This window comes from Myodes glareolus, chromosome 1, assembly GCF_982192425.1.
Source record: "Myodes glareolus chromosome 1, mMyoGla1.1, whole genome shotgun sequence".
NCBI classification, from domain to species: domain Eukaryota; kingdom Metazoa; phylum Chordata; class Mammalia; order Rodentia; family Cricetidae; genus Myodes; species Myodes glareolus.
The window spans coordinates 114,688,885-114,702,468 of NC_142026.1; the positions used below are offsets into that span (position 1 = coordinate 114,688,885).

The window sequence follows — 13,584 nt, forward strand, 5'->3', positions numbered from 1 at the left end:
GCTTGATGGTATGATGTATAAGCGGGACATTTAGGATCCACAGAAAAATGACTGCTGAACTTGCCTAAAGGTGAGACAATCCTTCAGAGTTCCTGTTTCATAAAAGAATCTGCCAGACATTCTACAGGACAAAGAAGAAAGTGACTGACAAACTGGCAATATAGGTGAAACTGTCTTTGAAATTTCCTGCTTCATGGAAAAATCTGCTGGATACTATGGGCCTGCAGGCTGAAGATGGCTGCCTGAAATGGTACAGAAGAACTTTGGGTGGTTTGTCCAGGCAGCGAGATGTCTCTGCCAATTTTAGAGTTTTGGAAGTTGCTTACAATGCACATCCTGTTTACTTAGGTAACATTATATCCTTCTGGAGTCTTTGAAGGAGTTGAAGAATAGATAATTATAATTATAGTTTTCATTAGTTATGATAAAAGATAAAACATAAATATTGTAACTGTAATTCTTGCTTGATACCTGTTGTTATATGTAATTTTACTATGTTAAAGTTAAAACCTTCCTTTTTATTTAAAGAGAAAAGGGAAAATGGTGTGAGAAGTCCTTCTGTATATATCCTGCTTTTATTGGTTAATGGATAAAAAAAAAACTGCTTTCAGACAATGGCTTAACAGAATATAGCCAGACTGGAAAAGATATATATCGAGAATAGGTAGAGTCACGGAGAAGCCATGCAGCCACTGCTGGAGACAGATATGCCAGAACCTTGCCAATAAGCCACAGCCACATGGCAATACACAAATTCATAGAAATGGGTTAATTTAAAATGTAAGAGTTAGCCATAAATATGCTTAAGCTATTGGCTAAACAGTATTGCAATCAATACAGAGTTCTGTGTGATTATTTCGAGTAAGGGTGGACAGAAAGCAAACTAGTGGTCTCTGCCAACAGTACACCTTTAAATCCAGGACTCAGGAGACAGAGGCAGGCGGATCTCGGTGAGTTCAAGGCTACCCTGGGCTGAACAAGATCAATCTAGAAACAGATCCAGGTGGTGGTAGCTCATATCTTTAGTCCTAGTGTTTGAGAATCATACACCCTTAATTCCAGCACTAGGAAGGTAAAGACAGAAGCAATATGACTGGGCTACGAGAAGAATATAAACGGGGAGAGATAGGAACTCAGGGGAGTGTGGAGTCTGAGGATTCCTGGAAACAGGATCTTGCCCATTCGGTCTGAAGATTTGGTAGAGGTATAAGGTTCCTCTAGGGGTTGGATGCTTTGCTTTTCTGATCTTCAGGTTGAACCCCAATATCTGTCTCTGGGTTTTTATTGCATGTGCAACAGGGAATCTCATGGGGTGTTAACTCAAGATAAAGAACTACAGGCAACTAAAGAATGGCAGCAGGAGAATTAGTCTTCCCCAGAAGGAGTCCCCAAATTGGCTATCCAAGACCAAGTGGTCAATCCTGCAATCAATTAACAGTATACATACTAACCAGATTATATTTATATATTTAGGAATATATATATCTCAACAATTAAAGAAGCAGAAATCATGAATTTGAGAAAGAGCAAGGGAGGGTATATGGGAAGGGGTGGAGAGAAAGGAAAACGAAAAATGATGAATTATATTTTAATTTCAAAAAAACCAAGATTTTTATTTTAGATTTATTTATTATGTATACAGTGTTCTGCCTACATGCATGCCTGCAGGCCAGAAGAAGGTACCAGATCTCATTATAAGTAGTTGTGAGCCACCATATGGTTGCTAGGAATTGAACTCAGGACCTCTGGAAGAGCAGCCAGTGCTCTTACCTCTGAGCCATCTCTCCAGTCCCCCGCAAAACAAGTTTATTAGTTTTGAATTTTCTTTTTCAAGAGAAGCTAGGTTTTTTTTTATTTTAGAAGTTTGTATGAAGATTAATAGGCCTAGCAGCTGTACCAGAAGAGATCATGTTCTGCGTAGTTTGGGGACACTGCATTCCACCCCATAGTGCTCTTAGAAGTCTACTGGCTTCACTGGGTAAGAAGGCTGGTCATTCCTCATGTAACACAATAACACGAACATACCTGCAGCATGGACCAGAACTGACAGCTCTGCTATAGCCATGATTTCCTTATTCCTAGTATTTTCAAACACAATAGTCACCCAGGAAGGATCCCAGGAGGATGAATCACAGGGCACCCTACCTTTATATCCCGGTGAACTATCTGATTGTCATGAAGGTATTTTAATCCTTCCAGTATTTGCTTTGTGTAGAAGCCAATCGTTTGCTCATTGTCTTTTAATGGGCCCCATTTGGAACGAAGGAGAGCAGAAAGACTTCCTGTAAAATAAGAAAACTGTGGGTAAAACTCATCCGAGTGAGCTCCGTATAGCATATTAGTAATGGGACACGAGTTGATCCAGACTGCAGTGGCTCTTCACGGTAGGGCAGAAACTCCTCTAGTTACCTGGACTCAAACACGAATATGAAAATATCCCTACTCTGAAGGCAGCTGTTAGCAACACAGTCTAAGTAACAGGATGCTCAATTGCTAGTTTTAATCCAAGTCATGACAACTGAAGCTGAATAGTTTCAAATTTTCTTTAATATCTGCTCATAAGCATAAAGGCAATGTCACCTATGTAACCTTCTTTCAACATGAATAATTCCATTCAGTTAGGTCTTCTCCCAGGCCTTAGAAATTTGCATTTCTGAAAGCAAGAAAAGCAGCTCTTACCTCCTGGGACTTGCTCCATGAAGATTTTAATGAAGCCGTTCTCACTGAAGGAGCCCAGATACTGGACAATGTTTTTGTGCTTCAGATGCTTGTGCAAGGCAATTTCTTCATGCAGGGGCTGGGAGTATCTGGAAGATGTGTAAATGTCAACAGCTAAGCGTTCAGTCAGACTTTAGAGTATTAATTTAAGCAATGCACGTTGAAAAGGACAGTCAAATTGCACCCATAAACAAAATCAATCACCATCTAATCCTTAGGTCATCTAAGGTCTTTATTTCTTGTAAACTCTGACAATGCAGCTGTGTCAGGCCAAGAAGAAAAGTGTTAAACACTGTTCACAGCTCCTTCTATATGTTAACTCATTTAACTAAATGCACTATTAGGGATGCCCATTTTACAGACGAAAGAAGAAACTCAGAGAGAGAATGACTACCCAAGATCATAAAGCCGGTGACAGACTTAAGACATGAGTCCGGGAAATACCATCCACAAAGCCGACTTTCCCTATCAGCATGGCATCCTGTTCCACTGGCTTCAGAAACAGAATTACTATTTCAGGAGGTTCTTGTTCAGGAAGGCCAAAATTCCCGGTATCTTTAGCATTCATCCACAACTTCTCAAAAGCCCACTTTTAAAAACTTTTTAGCAGAAACCGCAAAACCATTTATGGTCCAGTGTCTTTCAGTTCACTGATTCAAATCCCTTACCTTCTGAATTCAGAAAGCTACTATGTCACGATTTTGCCTGACTAGGTGTAAACCAGAGTTGAAAATTATTTGCCTATTCTTGATGACTATAAAATTCTAATAGTATTTTATATTTCTGGAGGAGTACAGCACTTCTGATAGCTATACAAAGTACTATAAATCTAATAGATGCCAAAGAATTCCACGATCAATGAATACTTGTGTAGTTATTACACAGCTTATCAAATAATAAAATTTCAACAAGTCAGTTTGCAATGATGTAATCGGCTTTCACTGGTAAATCGTGACACCATCTGGTCCAAACAGACAGGAGCTTTGCTGGCCACGGCAGAACAGCTCAGGTTTGACATAGTTTAAGCAGGAATGAGAAAACAGCATGGTGTAAAAAAGCAAACCGGCTGACTTCAGGTCATTGTTCTTGCATGTGCCAAGGTGGAGAGAACTTCCTTATTCATGGCTGCTGCTAGGTTCCCTCTTTGTGGACGGGGAGCAAGTGTACTCCACTGTGCATCAACTGTAGCCACCACGTATGTCCTTTAGTGATCCTTCGTGGTGACTGATCGTCTTTCCCATAGAATATCCAGATTTCTTCTAGGGCACATGGACTGAAGTACCTGTTTGCTATCTCTTCATACACTTCCCTGCAATCTCTGCACACTTAACAGGAAGCTGCCCCGCACTGACTGTTTAAGGGAAGGGCCCGCCATGCAGGCATTTTCAAAGATGTATACTGACTGTATCATTATGAACAGGAACCAAGGACATTTATTTTGTTGTTAGCATGCATTGTGTGTATAGTAGCATCTGAATAAACCTAATGTGCAAGTTAATTCGAAAAGTGTTTTTCTTCCAAGTGCAGTAAATCCATCTGTGGAATGAAGAAGGGATGTGGCTAAAGCAACCTAGCAGCAACAACTCATTTAACCTTTTGTATATTGTTTTAGCCACGTTAACTTTGAGATGCCTGTAGATTTACAAGAGGAGCTGGGACACAGGTTACTCAGGGAGTTCAGGGGAACATGGAACCTATCATCACTGTCACTGGAGGGTCGTGGGGAGAATGGCCAAAACAAGCTCATCATGGAGCCTGCACTAAAGTATGGTCATGAAAGAATAACGAATAATCCAATTTTATCTTCCATGATTGTAGGAGTGCTATCAGAAGAACTAAAAGAAGTCAAGAGCCAGAAATAGCAGGTTGAGAGAGGAATCGCCGTTGCAGACACAACGTCTCAGGCGGTACCCTAGGGTAGAGAGAAGAGAAATCCTTCTACCAGAGGTTTTCAGTTCCCAGGATGCCTTTTTCCTACAAGTGATTCCATCTTCTGCAAGGCCCCATTATGTATAGTTGGAATTGTTTCTTCCAATAATTCATCTGCTCCTCTCCTCTCTTCCCTCTGGTGACCCATTAAGTATATCTCTTTAAGCCAGAAGCTGCAGTCTCTTCTGTTGTGGGAGTTCCTTCAGCCAATAGCCTTTAAGACAGCTATCCAGAAAGAACCACCAAGCCAAGAGAAATCTCTTATGATACCAATATCCTCTGCAGGGTAAGATCTCACTATCTAAACAGACATATATAATGGTGCTCGTCACTTATTAAAAATCAAAGTTGGCTTTGGAGCTGGACAGTGGCTATCCTTCTCTAAATCCAAGCATGTTGTTAAAGGAAAAATTCAGAGTTTCTGTCTCATATCAGGAGCCACCTGGTGTGGGGACAGAAGGAAGATAAAATCATGGGACTACTGTTACCAAAACTCTGCTTTCAAAACATTTTACTTCTCCCCTTTCTATTTTTGTTTCTATGGTACTTTTCATTGAATATATGTCTAGAAATTCAAACATTCCGTTTTGATATGAAAAATATTTAAGTTTTCTACAATGAACAATAAATTTTCCTGTAGTAATCTCTGAAGTCTTCAAAAAAAAGTGGCCCCACAACAATGATTCCATTTGATTGATATGATACCACTATGCTAATAGTTTCACTTTAAGATTGATTTTGGGTTACAAATTGCTCAAGATGATTCCAACTTGGCTACTTGAGATGGTGCACCTTCTTACAATTTTCTGGGCAGAACTTCAAATAAGAATTTCAGAAAAACCCTATTGACTACTCAGAGACTATATGTAATTGTACCAGAAAGTAATCTTGAAACTTAGCCATCATTTTTGTTTTCACAGGATCCCATAGAAATAACATCGCCCTCATGACAGCTGCAAGTAATTCTAGAAAATGATATCCCTTCTCCCAACAAAACTGTCCTCAGGATTAGGGACATCTATTAGAGGTTGGTTATAGGATTGGGGGTGGAAATAAAGTAGGCTCAGGGATCTCTTTTGCGGAAAAAAAAAGGGAAAAGATGGGAAGGGATAATAGGTAGATTTGTGTGTTACTTGTGAGCTATTATTTATAGTCAATTTACATTGGTAGATTCTTGTATATTGATTTAAATTCAAATTATATTTGTTAAATTGAATATGCTCCTATTTCTGTTTACAATATTTGTGCACCTATGCAAAGTTATTTTGTCATTTTGTATGTAGGCATGTTTATACCTCTGCTTAAGATATTCTGTATATTGATGCAAATTTAGGATATATTTAACATATTGCACTATACATTTCTACCTCTGACCAAGATACCTATATATATTGTTTACATTCTGAGGTCATTGTCCTCATTTGTTGCACATTTGTTAAAGACTGTTTAATTTTTTTTTAATATGAAGCCTCAGTCTTTAAGCTATATAGGTATTAAGAATTACAGGTCAATAGTCATCCATGTTTGTCATACTTATAGTTAGACTAGTCAGGTTCTTTAGATGCACAGAGATTGTATTCTGCATAGATAGGTAATCTTCGAACACTTCAAAGGACTGTAGAAAATGGCATGTAAATAATTTAGGATTCTGTTGACATGAGACATGATTGATTCTGGCAGCACTGATCTATTCCTGAGAGAATGTTGAGCACTGAAGACACTCCACTTGGAGCTTGTTTTCTTCTTGGTAACACTGGCCTTTGGGCAAAGAACTGCCCATGTCTCGACTACTGACAAAATGTGCAGTGTCCAAACTGGACAAGCAGGATACAAGCAAAAACAGCTGACAAACCTTGCCAACACAGGATAAGACAGTTTTCAAATTTTCCTGCCTCTGATAATGGTCTGTCAGATACTCATGGCCTTAGCCAAAGTTGATTGCTCCAACATTGCAAATGAGACTTTGAGTGATTACCCAGGTAGCCGGCTGTCTCTGTCATTTCTTGTACCTTTTGGAAGTTGCTTGATTGCACTTCTTGTTTACTCAGGGAATATTATTTTCCTTCTCAGGTCTTTGATGGAGTTGAAGACTAGATAGTCAAAGTTATTTCCAAGCCATTTTTGATATAAGACTTAGACTCCTTAAGAGAGTTCTAGTTCAGGGAGCAGTCACCTGTCTTCCCTGATGGAGCTTACAAGGGCTGTTGGCTTCTCAGTCTGCTCAGCGATCTGCTTTGCTCAGTGATCTGGAGGAGCAAGATGTTGCACTTCCTTACATGGCACTGGAAACTATGGCTGCATTGCTTCTCCCTCTCTTTTTGTCATGAACCACACTGATCCAGCAAGACCCATGGCCAACACACATAGGGCCATGTCCTCCTTTCTGCTTTTTGAAAGCCATTCCCTTCCCAGTTAGTCTTTTCTTTACCCCCAGCCAAGTCTTATACAAACAAATCTCTAAACGAACAGAAATGAGATGAACTAACACAATAGAGTTTCCGGACAGTTCCAATAATCAGACTACCACCAAGTTTTTTTCTGCCACACTATTAACAGCCCCAAACACTTTAGAATACAGCTTTCATTAGCAACCATCACCATACCTGCTGTCTCTCTCTGGGATTTCCTTAATAGCAATTCTGACCTGGTTGCTCAGGTCTCGACCTGCATAGACGATCCCGTATGTGCCTTTTCCTAGCACGACTCGGTCACCGTTCTCGTCGTATTCGTAGTCATACTGCAAAGGGTGACGGGGGACAGAAGAGTGAGACGTTAGATGAACGCGACATTCAAAACACTGTTTCAAAAAATTTGTTTGTTTCGGAGAGGGGCTTGTTTTATAGTCCAAATTGACCTTGAATTTACCATCCTCTGGTCTCTACTTCCCAAGTGCTGGGATTTCAGGTACTTCCAGAGCACACCAAGCCTTTTCACAAAGACTTTCCTTATTTTAACATTTCCTTATTTTACAAGTGAAATAGTAAGATGGACTTCCTAGGGGAACAAGAGCAAGCAATATAATATAGATGCCATGAAAGCAGAAGGAAGCACTGTGAGCAGGGAGGAAAGGACGGAGGAAGGTAGGGGTCATTCAGAAAGAGAGTATAATGATCTAATGATAATGTCACAACGAAACCCATTATTTTGCATGATAATTAAAACTTGATGAAAGTAGGAAAAATTCCAAAAACTACTTTTTTAAAAGTAACAACTCCTGTCAGAATAAAAAAATAGACGCTGTCAACACAATACAGGTAGCGTGTTCTTGACAAGTGCCGTGTCGTTTCATGGTTGAGGGTGCCAGTGCCTCTCTAGGAGCCCATCACAGTATATACCCCACTGGGTCCCGACTTTCACCAGCTGACTGGCACTACATCCGTTAATGTCCACCACCTCTGACTAATCTTGTCACTCGACCAAGGGTGCTACAGAAGCACGTCCTTTGTGCCTAGGACAATGAAAGCACCGGAAGGGCTGGAGGAGGAGAAGAGTTGAAGGTCTGAGCTGTTGGCGATAGAAAAGTCAGTCTTCCAAGGTGACTCTGTGTTTTTGTTTGTTTGGTGGATCAAATGAGACAAAAGCAGTGAGAAGCACTCCCAGGAACGGAAGTGGGCCACGGACCCAGGACAGAAGCAAGACTGAAAATCCCCCAAGGGATTTTAAAAATGAAAAATAGAGGGCATTTTTGATCTTTTATGTAAAAATAAACAGTCCTGAGCCTCTAAGGGTCATGCATACTGGTCAAATATGGAGCCTGGATCAAAGTTAATGGGGACAGAGAACACTATGTAGAGGCCACCTCAGACCTGGAGGCGGCACATCAAAAGGCGCAGTACACAGAAAGGCAAGACTGAAGCCCTGGACAGGAACTGAAGCGTTTAGGATCCTTCAGTGACCAAGCTGTGTCACTGGAGGAACCCAGAAAAGGGATACAGACAGGTAGGAGAGAGCCCCTTGCTGTCTAAAGCTATCTGCAGTGAAGATTTGTGATCTCTGCTGTCTGCTTTAAAAAAGGAAACAATTTCTTACATTTAAAATCCAGAAAAAGGTTTTAATTAACTAATTTATTTTATATCAACTACATTTTTCCTTCCCTCCCGTCCTCTCATTTTCTCCCCCCATTCCCCTCTGCACCTCCCCCTCCCAATTCACTCCTCCTCTGTTCAGAAAGGGCCAGGCTTCTCTCATGAGTATCAACAAAACACAGATATCAAGTTGCAGTAAGACTAAGAACCTTCCTTGTATTAAGGCTGGGCAAGGCAAACCAGTCTGAGGCACAGGTTCCCAAAAGCCAGTCAAAGAATTAGGGACAGCCCCCGCTCCCACTGTTCATAAAAGCCAGAACATTTAACATTAAATGTCAATGTGTCGTTCATGAAGATGATTATGGTCATGGATTTTTATGATCATTAAGAAAATGGCCTTGAAATACACACAGTACAGCTGACAAACTTATAAAGAAAAATAGACAAACACAAGCAATGAGGCTTTAGTGGAACTTTAAGAAATGCATATAGCTAATAGATATTTTGTTTGAGACAGGGTTTTGCTATGTAGCTCATGTTAGCCTGGGGCTCATCATTCCCTTACCTCTACTTCTTGACTGTTGGGATAGATTACAGGTGTGTGCTACCCACCACACCTGGCTAATTCTAGCACAGAAATTTGAAGTAGAAACTCTAATGGTCCAGAAACTGAAAAATACTACATAAAGATATAAATTGAGACATTTAAAAAATAAGAAAGAATAAAACCGACTAGAGAGATTTGCAACAATCAAATGCAACTTCTAGAAATTCGGCCTTAAATAGGAGATAAATAAATTCACACTCAGATATACAGGAAAAATGATAAAATACTAAATAAAATACCAACGACAGAAAAGATTATAAAAAGAAGCATGGGGCCAGCAAGATGACCCGGGGAACAAGGCTACTTAACCGTGGAGGCCCAAGTGACCTGAGTTCAGTCCTACATGGTGAAGGCGACAGAAGGACTCCAGTTCTTTCCTGATCGCCCTTTGGGGGCAGTTACATGCTTTCTTGGGCATACACACTGTGCTGGCTAGTTTTATGCCACCTCGACACAAGCCAATGTCATCTGAGAGAAGGGAGTCTCAACTGAGAAAATGGCTCCATAAGATCAAGTTGCATACAAGTCTGGAGGGCATTTTCTTAATTAGTGATTAATGGGGGGAGGCAGCCCATGGTGGGTGGTGCCATTCCTAGGTTGGTGGTCCTGGGCTCTATAAGAAAGCAGACGGAGCAAGCCGGTAAGCAGCACCCGTCCATAGTCTCTGCATGAGTTGCTGCCTCCAGGTTCCAGCTCTGCTTGAGTTCCTGTCCTGACTTCCTTCAGTGATGGACTATGATGTAGCAGTGTAAGCCAAATAAATCCTTTCCTCCCCAACTTGCTTTTGGTCATGGTGTTCATTGCAGCAATAGCAACTCTAACCACAACATATACACACTAAGCAAATAGTAAAAAGAAGCAGGATGGTACGCTTCTCCCACCCTCAGCTCGGGAGGTAGATCAGAACTTCAAGGTCATCCTCAGAAACAAGGGTTCAACGGTCATTCTGAGCTAAATGAGATCCTGTCTCAAATAAATAAAGGCAAAAATAAAAAGGACAAATGACCAAGACAGTAGGGTAATCAGACTCTGACAACCCAACAGCCCATCCATGCTGGCATCAGCTTCAGGTTGTTTCCAACAGGTTTTTTTTTGTTTTGTTTTGTTTTGTTTGTTTTTGTTTTTCCGAGACAGGGTTTCTCTGTAGCTTTTGTGGCCTGTCCTGGAACTAGCTCTTGTAGACCAGGATGGCCTCATACTCACAGAGCTCCACCTGCCTCTGCCTCCCAAGTGCTGGGATTAAAGGTGTGCGCCACCACCGCCTGGCCCCAACAGATTTTAAAGCCCTAGTTGAAGGCAGCTGGGCCATATCTCTTGGACATAGGGCAAATTCTGGAAAGGTGTCTGTTCTCTTGATGGCAAGGCTGAGCATCCATTGTGAGGTACCAGAGCTACACAAAAGAGCCTTCCCATGCTAGGAATAAACACCCAATGTGGAGAGGAAGGACAGTCTTTCTAAAGATGATCAGGGAGCTCTGCCTGAGAGAAGATGAATGTGAGGGTGGGCATGTGGCATGTGACAAGCATTCGCCCAGACTTGGAACATGAAACAGGATCTGGTAAAAATGCAATAAGACTAGCTCAACAATACCAACCAAAGAGTTTATCACCATACCCAGTTCCTATGTCTAGAATATGGTAACATTGTGCTGTGCTGGTTGGGATCCCACTAACAAAGACCACTAACAAAGACGCTCGACCTCACCATTGTCCCTCTCAGAGAAACAAACCTATACACCAGCCTGAGAACTGTCAACAGTTTATACTATTACAGGGCTTTAAAACTCAAAAGAAAAAAATTCAAATCGCCTTCCTCACTTGCGCTCCAGAAGTCTGTGTTTCATGGTGAGAAAGGCATATGATCACCTCTAATTTACACATGGCCAGAAGTCTCTTTCCAATGAAAGTATCAGAGTTGTGGTCTAAAGCCAGATCTTTAAAATCAAGACTTTGTGGTCTTCCCACTGCCCATGTGTGGTGATTTGAACGAGAATGGCTCCTATAGGCACACAGATTTGTATGCTTAGATCTCAGTTGACGAGCTGGTTTGGAAGGGTTAGGAAGCTTGGCCTTGCTGGAGGCATGACATTGTTAGAGGAGCTGAGCCCTTAGGGGTAGACTTTAAAATTCTAAAAGCCACAAGAGGCTCTCCCCCTTCCTCCCTCCCTCCCTCCCTCCCTCCCTCCCTCCCTCCCTCCCTCCCTCCCTCCCTCTTTCTCTTTCTGCATGCTGCCTGCAAATCAGAATGGAAAATTCTTAGCTAGGGCTCTAGCACTGTATCTGTCACGGTGCTTCCCACCATGATGGCCATAGAATAACCCTCTAAAACTGTAAGCAAGTCCCCCATAAACGTTTTCTTTTATAAATCTGCCTTGGTCATGGTGTCTCTTCACAGCAATAAAACAGTAACTAAAACAACATGCTATAGGGAACACCATCACACATAGCTCAAAAATGAGTATTTTGTTTTCAAGACCAGCATCATAACGATGTTCCAGTGTGCTGTCTGTTCCCACTTACCACCCCCTCACATGCCTGGTAACCTTGACCTATCAGACTCAAATCTTTCCTTCCCTTCCTCCCTACATCAAAGCCATTGACAAATACTATGAGGACTCAGAGTACCAGGGTGCATCTTTGACAAGCCTTACTTCTAAAGTCTCCACTAACCCCTGTTGCCTCCACCCTTGTTGCTTTCTTCTCTAATAAGATTAGGAAGATGACTCTGAACTTCGAAATATCCAAAGTTCTGAAGTGACCGTCCATGTTAGGATTGCCAGCTCTGCATTCCTGGCTCCTGGTTGTTTTCAGGGTTAAGTGCAAACTCCTTGGCACAGCATGATCATCCTTCTGGCCACTTGCTCCCAATTTCCTGCCTTTTCTCCTCAGTCTCTTCCAGCGTGGATGACCCCAGAAGCGGCTTTTCCCTTGTGCTGCGGCACAAGCTCATCAACCATTCACTGACTTCTCAAGATGGCCTGGCATGCTTCCAAGGCTTTCTCTTTTCCCTTTGGTCACAGGTTATCACCATTTTGCTAGGGACTGAACTCACGGTGTGGTGCATGCCAAGCAAGCGCTCTGCCAAGGAGCTACCTTTGAGCCCTTTGTTCACTTCCCACTGGCCCTGTCTTCCCCACTTGTTTACATCATCATTGCTCATCTTAGCGTTACTTGGCAGGGGCACTCAGTAACTATTTGCTTAATAACTAAGTTGGGATATACCAAGACTTTGAAAAGCAGGTAACAAATGATTTGGAGTCAGTATCAGGTTGGGAGGTAGAAACAAGAGAGTCAGAAGTTCAAGAGCAGCCTCGACTATATTTGAGGCCAGCTTGGGTGTGAGACCTTGTTTGGAAAAAAAAAAGGTTCAGCATTAGTTTATTTTTGGTTGCAAGTGTATTTGCCATAGGGCTACTGGTTTAATCCAGAGAAGAACATGTATGCGGGTGGGGCCAGTTGACTTCCAGTTTCTCTCAGGAACTTAAGCATCCAAAGACTACTTTTGTTAAAGCATCTCCTACTTGGGGGGAAAAAATCAGTCAAAAATAAAAATCAGATCTTTTAAAAAATATGATTAAAATAAACCACCTCAATGGCAATTGCTTTTTTGCGTGCCTTATTGCTTATTTTTCTATTCTTACAAAACAAAGACATAAATCAAAAAGGCAGTTCTGAAGGACACTGAGATGAGCGGTATCTGGCTGTTCTGTAAGGACCGGGAATTATCTACATGACGGACAGGAAAGTGAGCTTAGAATGGTGGCTGAGTACCCAGGAGGGCAAGGAGGGCTCAGTTGCTTGATGGCAGCACTGAGCATCCACTGTGAGTACCCAGAACTATATTAGACAATACTCCCATGCTAGGTGCTTAATCTAGGGATGAAGGACGTCCAGTCCAGGGAAATCTGCCTGAGTGGGAGACCTGAGGGTGGGAGACCTGAAACAAACATCGGTGATAATCTAAGCAACCTGTCCAATGACAAATGTGGAAAGACGTGGGCGGGGAAGAGGGGAGGTCTTTTGAAGGTATGATTACACTGCTTATAAAATCTGTGTTCTATTTCTATGGCAATAGGTTAGCAAGTCAGGTTGTTGCTAAGGGAGACAGCAGCTGCATTTCAAACAAAGGTGGAAATACATGTTGAATCGTTCTTTTTTCGTTGTTGACTGTCCAGAACAATCTAAACTGAGACGGCAAGAGAGCTGGCAGGGAAGATCTGAGTGGCAAGAACAAACAACAGATCAGCGATTCCCCCAGTCCTTGCACAGACAAGGGACCTAGAGAGAAAGGGTATTAATATAGTT

The 13,584-nt window shown here is 41.8% G+C and overlaps 1 protein-coding gene across 2 annotated transcripts in view; it reads right to left on the minus strand.

Moving 5' to 3' along the window:
* The window catches only part of Map3k5 (mitogen-activated protein kinase kinase kinase 5), a 208,121-nt gene that overhangs the window by 45,989 nt on the left and 148,548 nt on the right, over positions 1–13,584 (minus strand). For both annotated transcript variants that reach the window (XM_048424974.3, XM_048424975.3), the window contains exons 15-17: positions 7,251–7,384; positions 2,680–2,807; positions 2,146–2,282 (exon numbers count right to left, since the gene is read on the minus strand). In XM_048424974.3, coding sequence (XP_048280931.1) covers positions 2,146–2,282; positions 2,680–2,807; positions 7,251–7,384 — 399 coding nt within the window. The remainder of the gene's footprint in view (positions 1–2,145; positions 2,283–2,679; positions 2,808–7,250; positions 7,385–13,584) is intronic.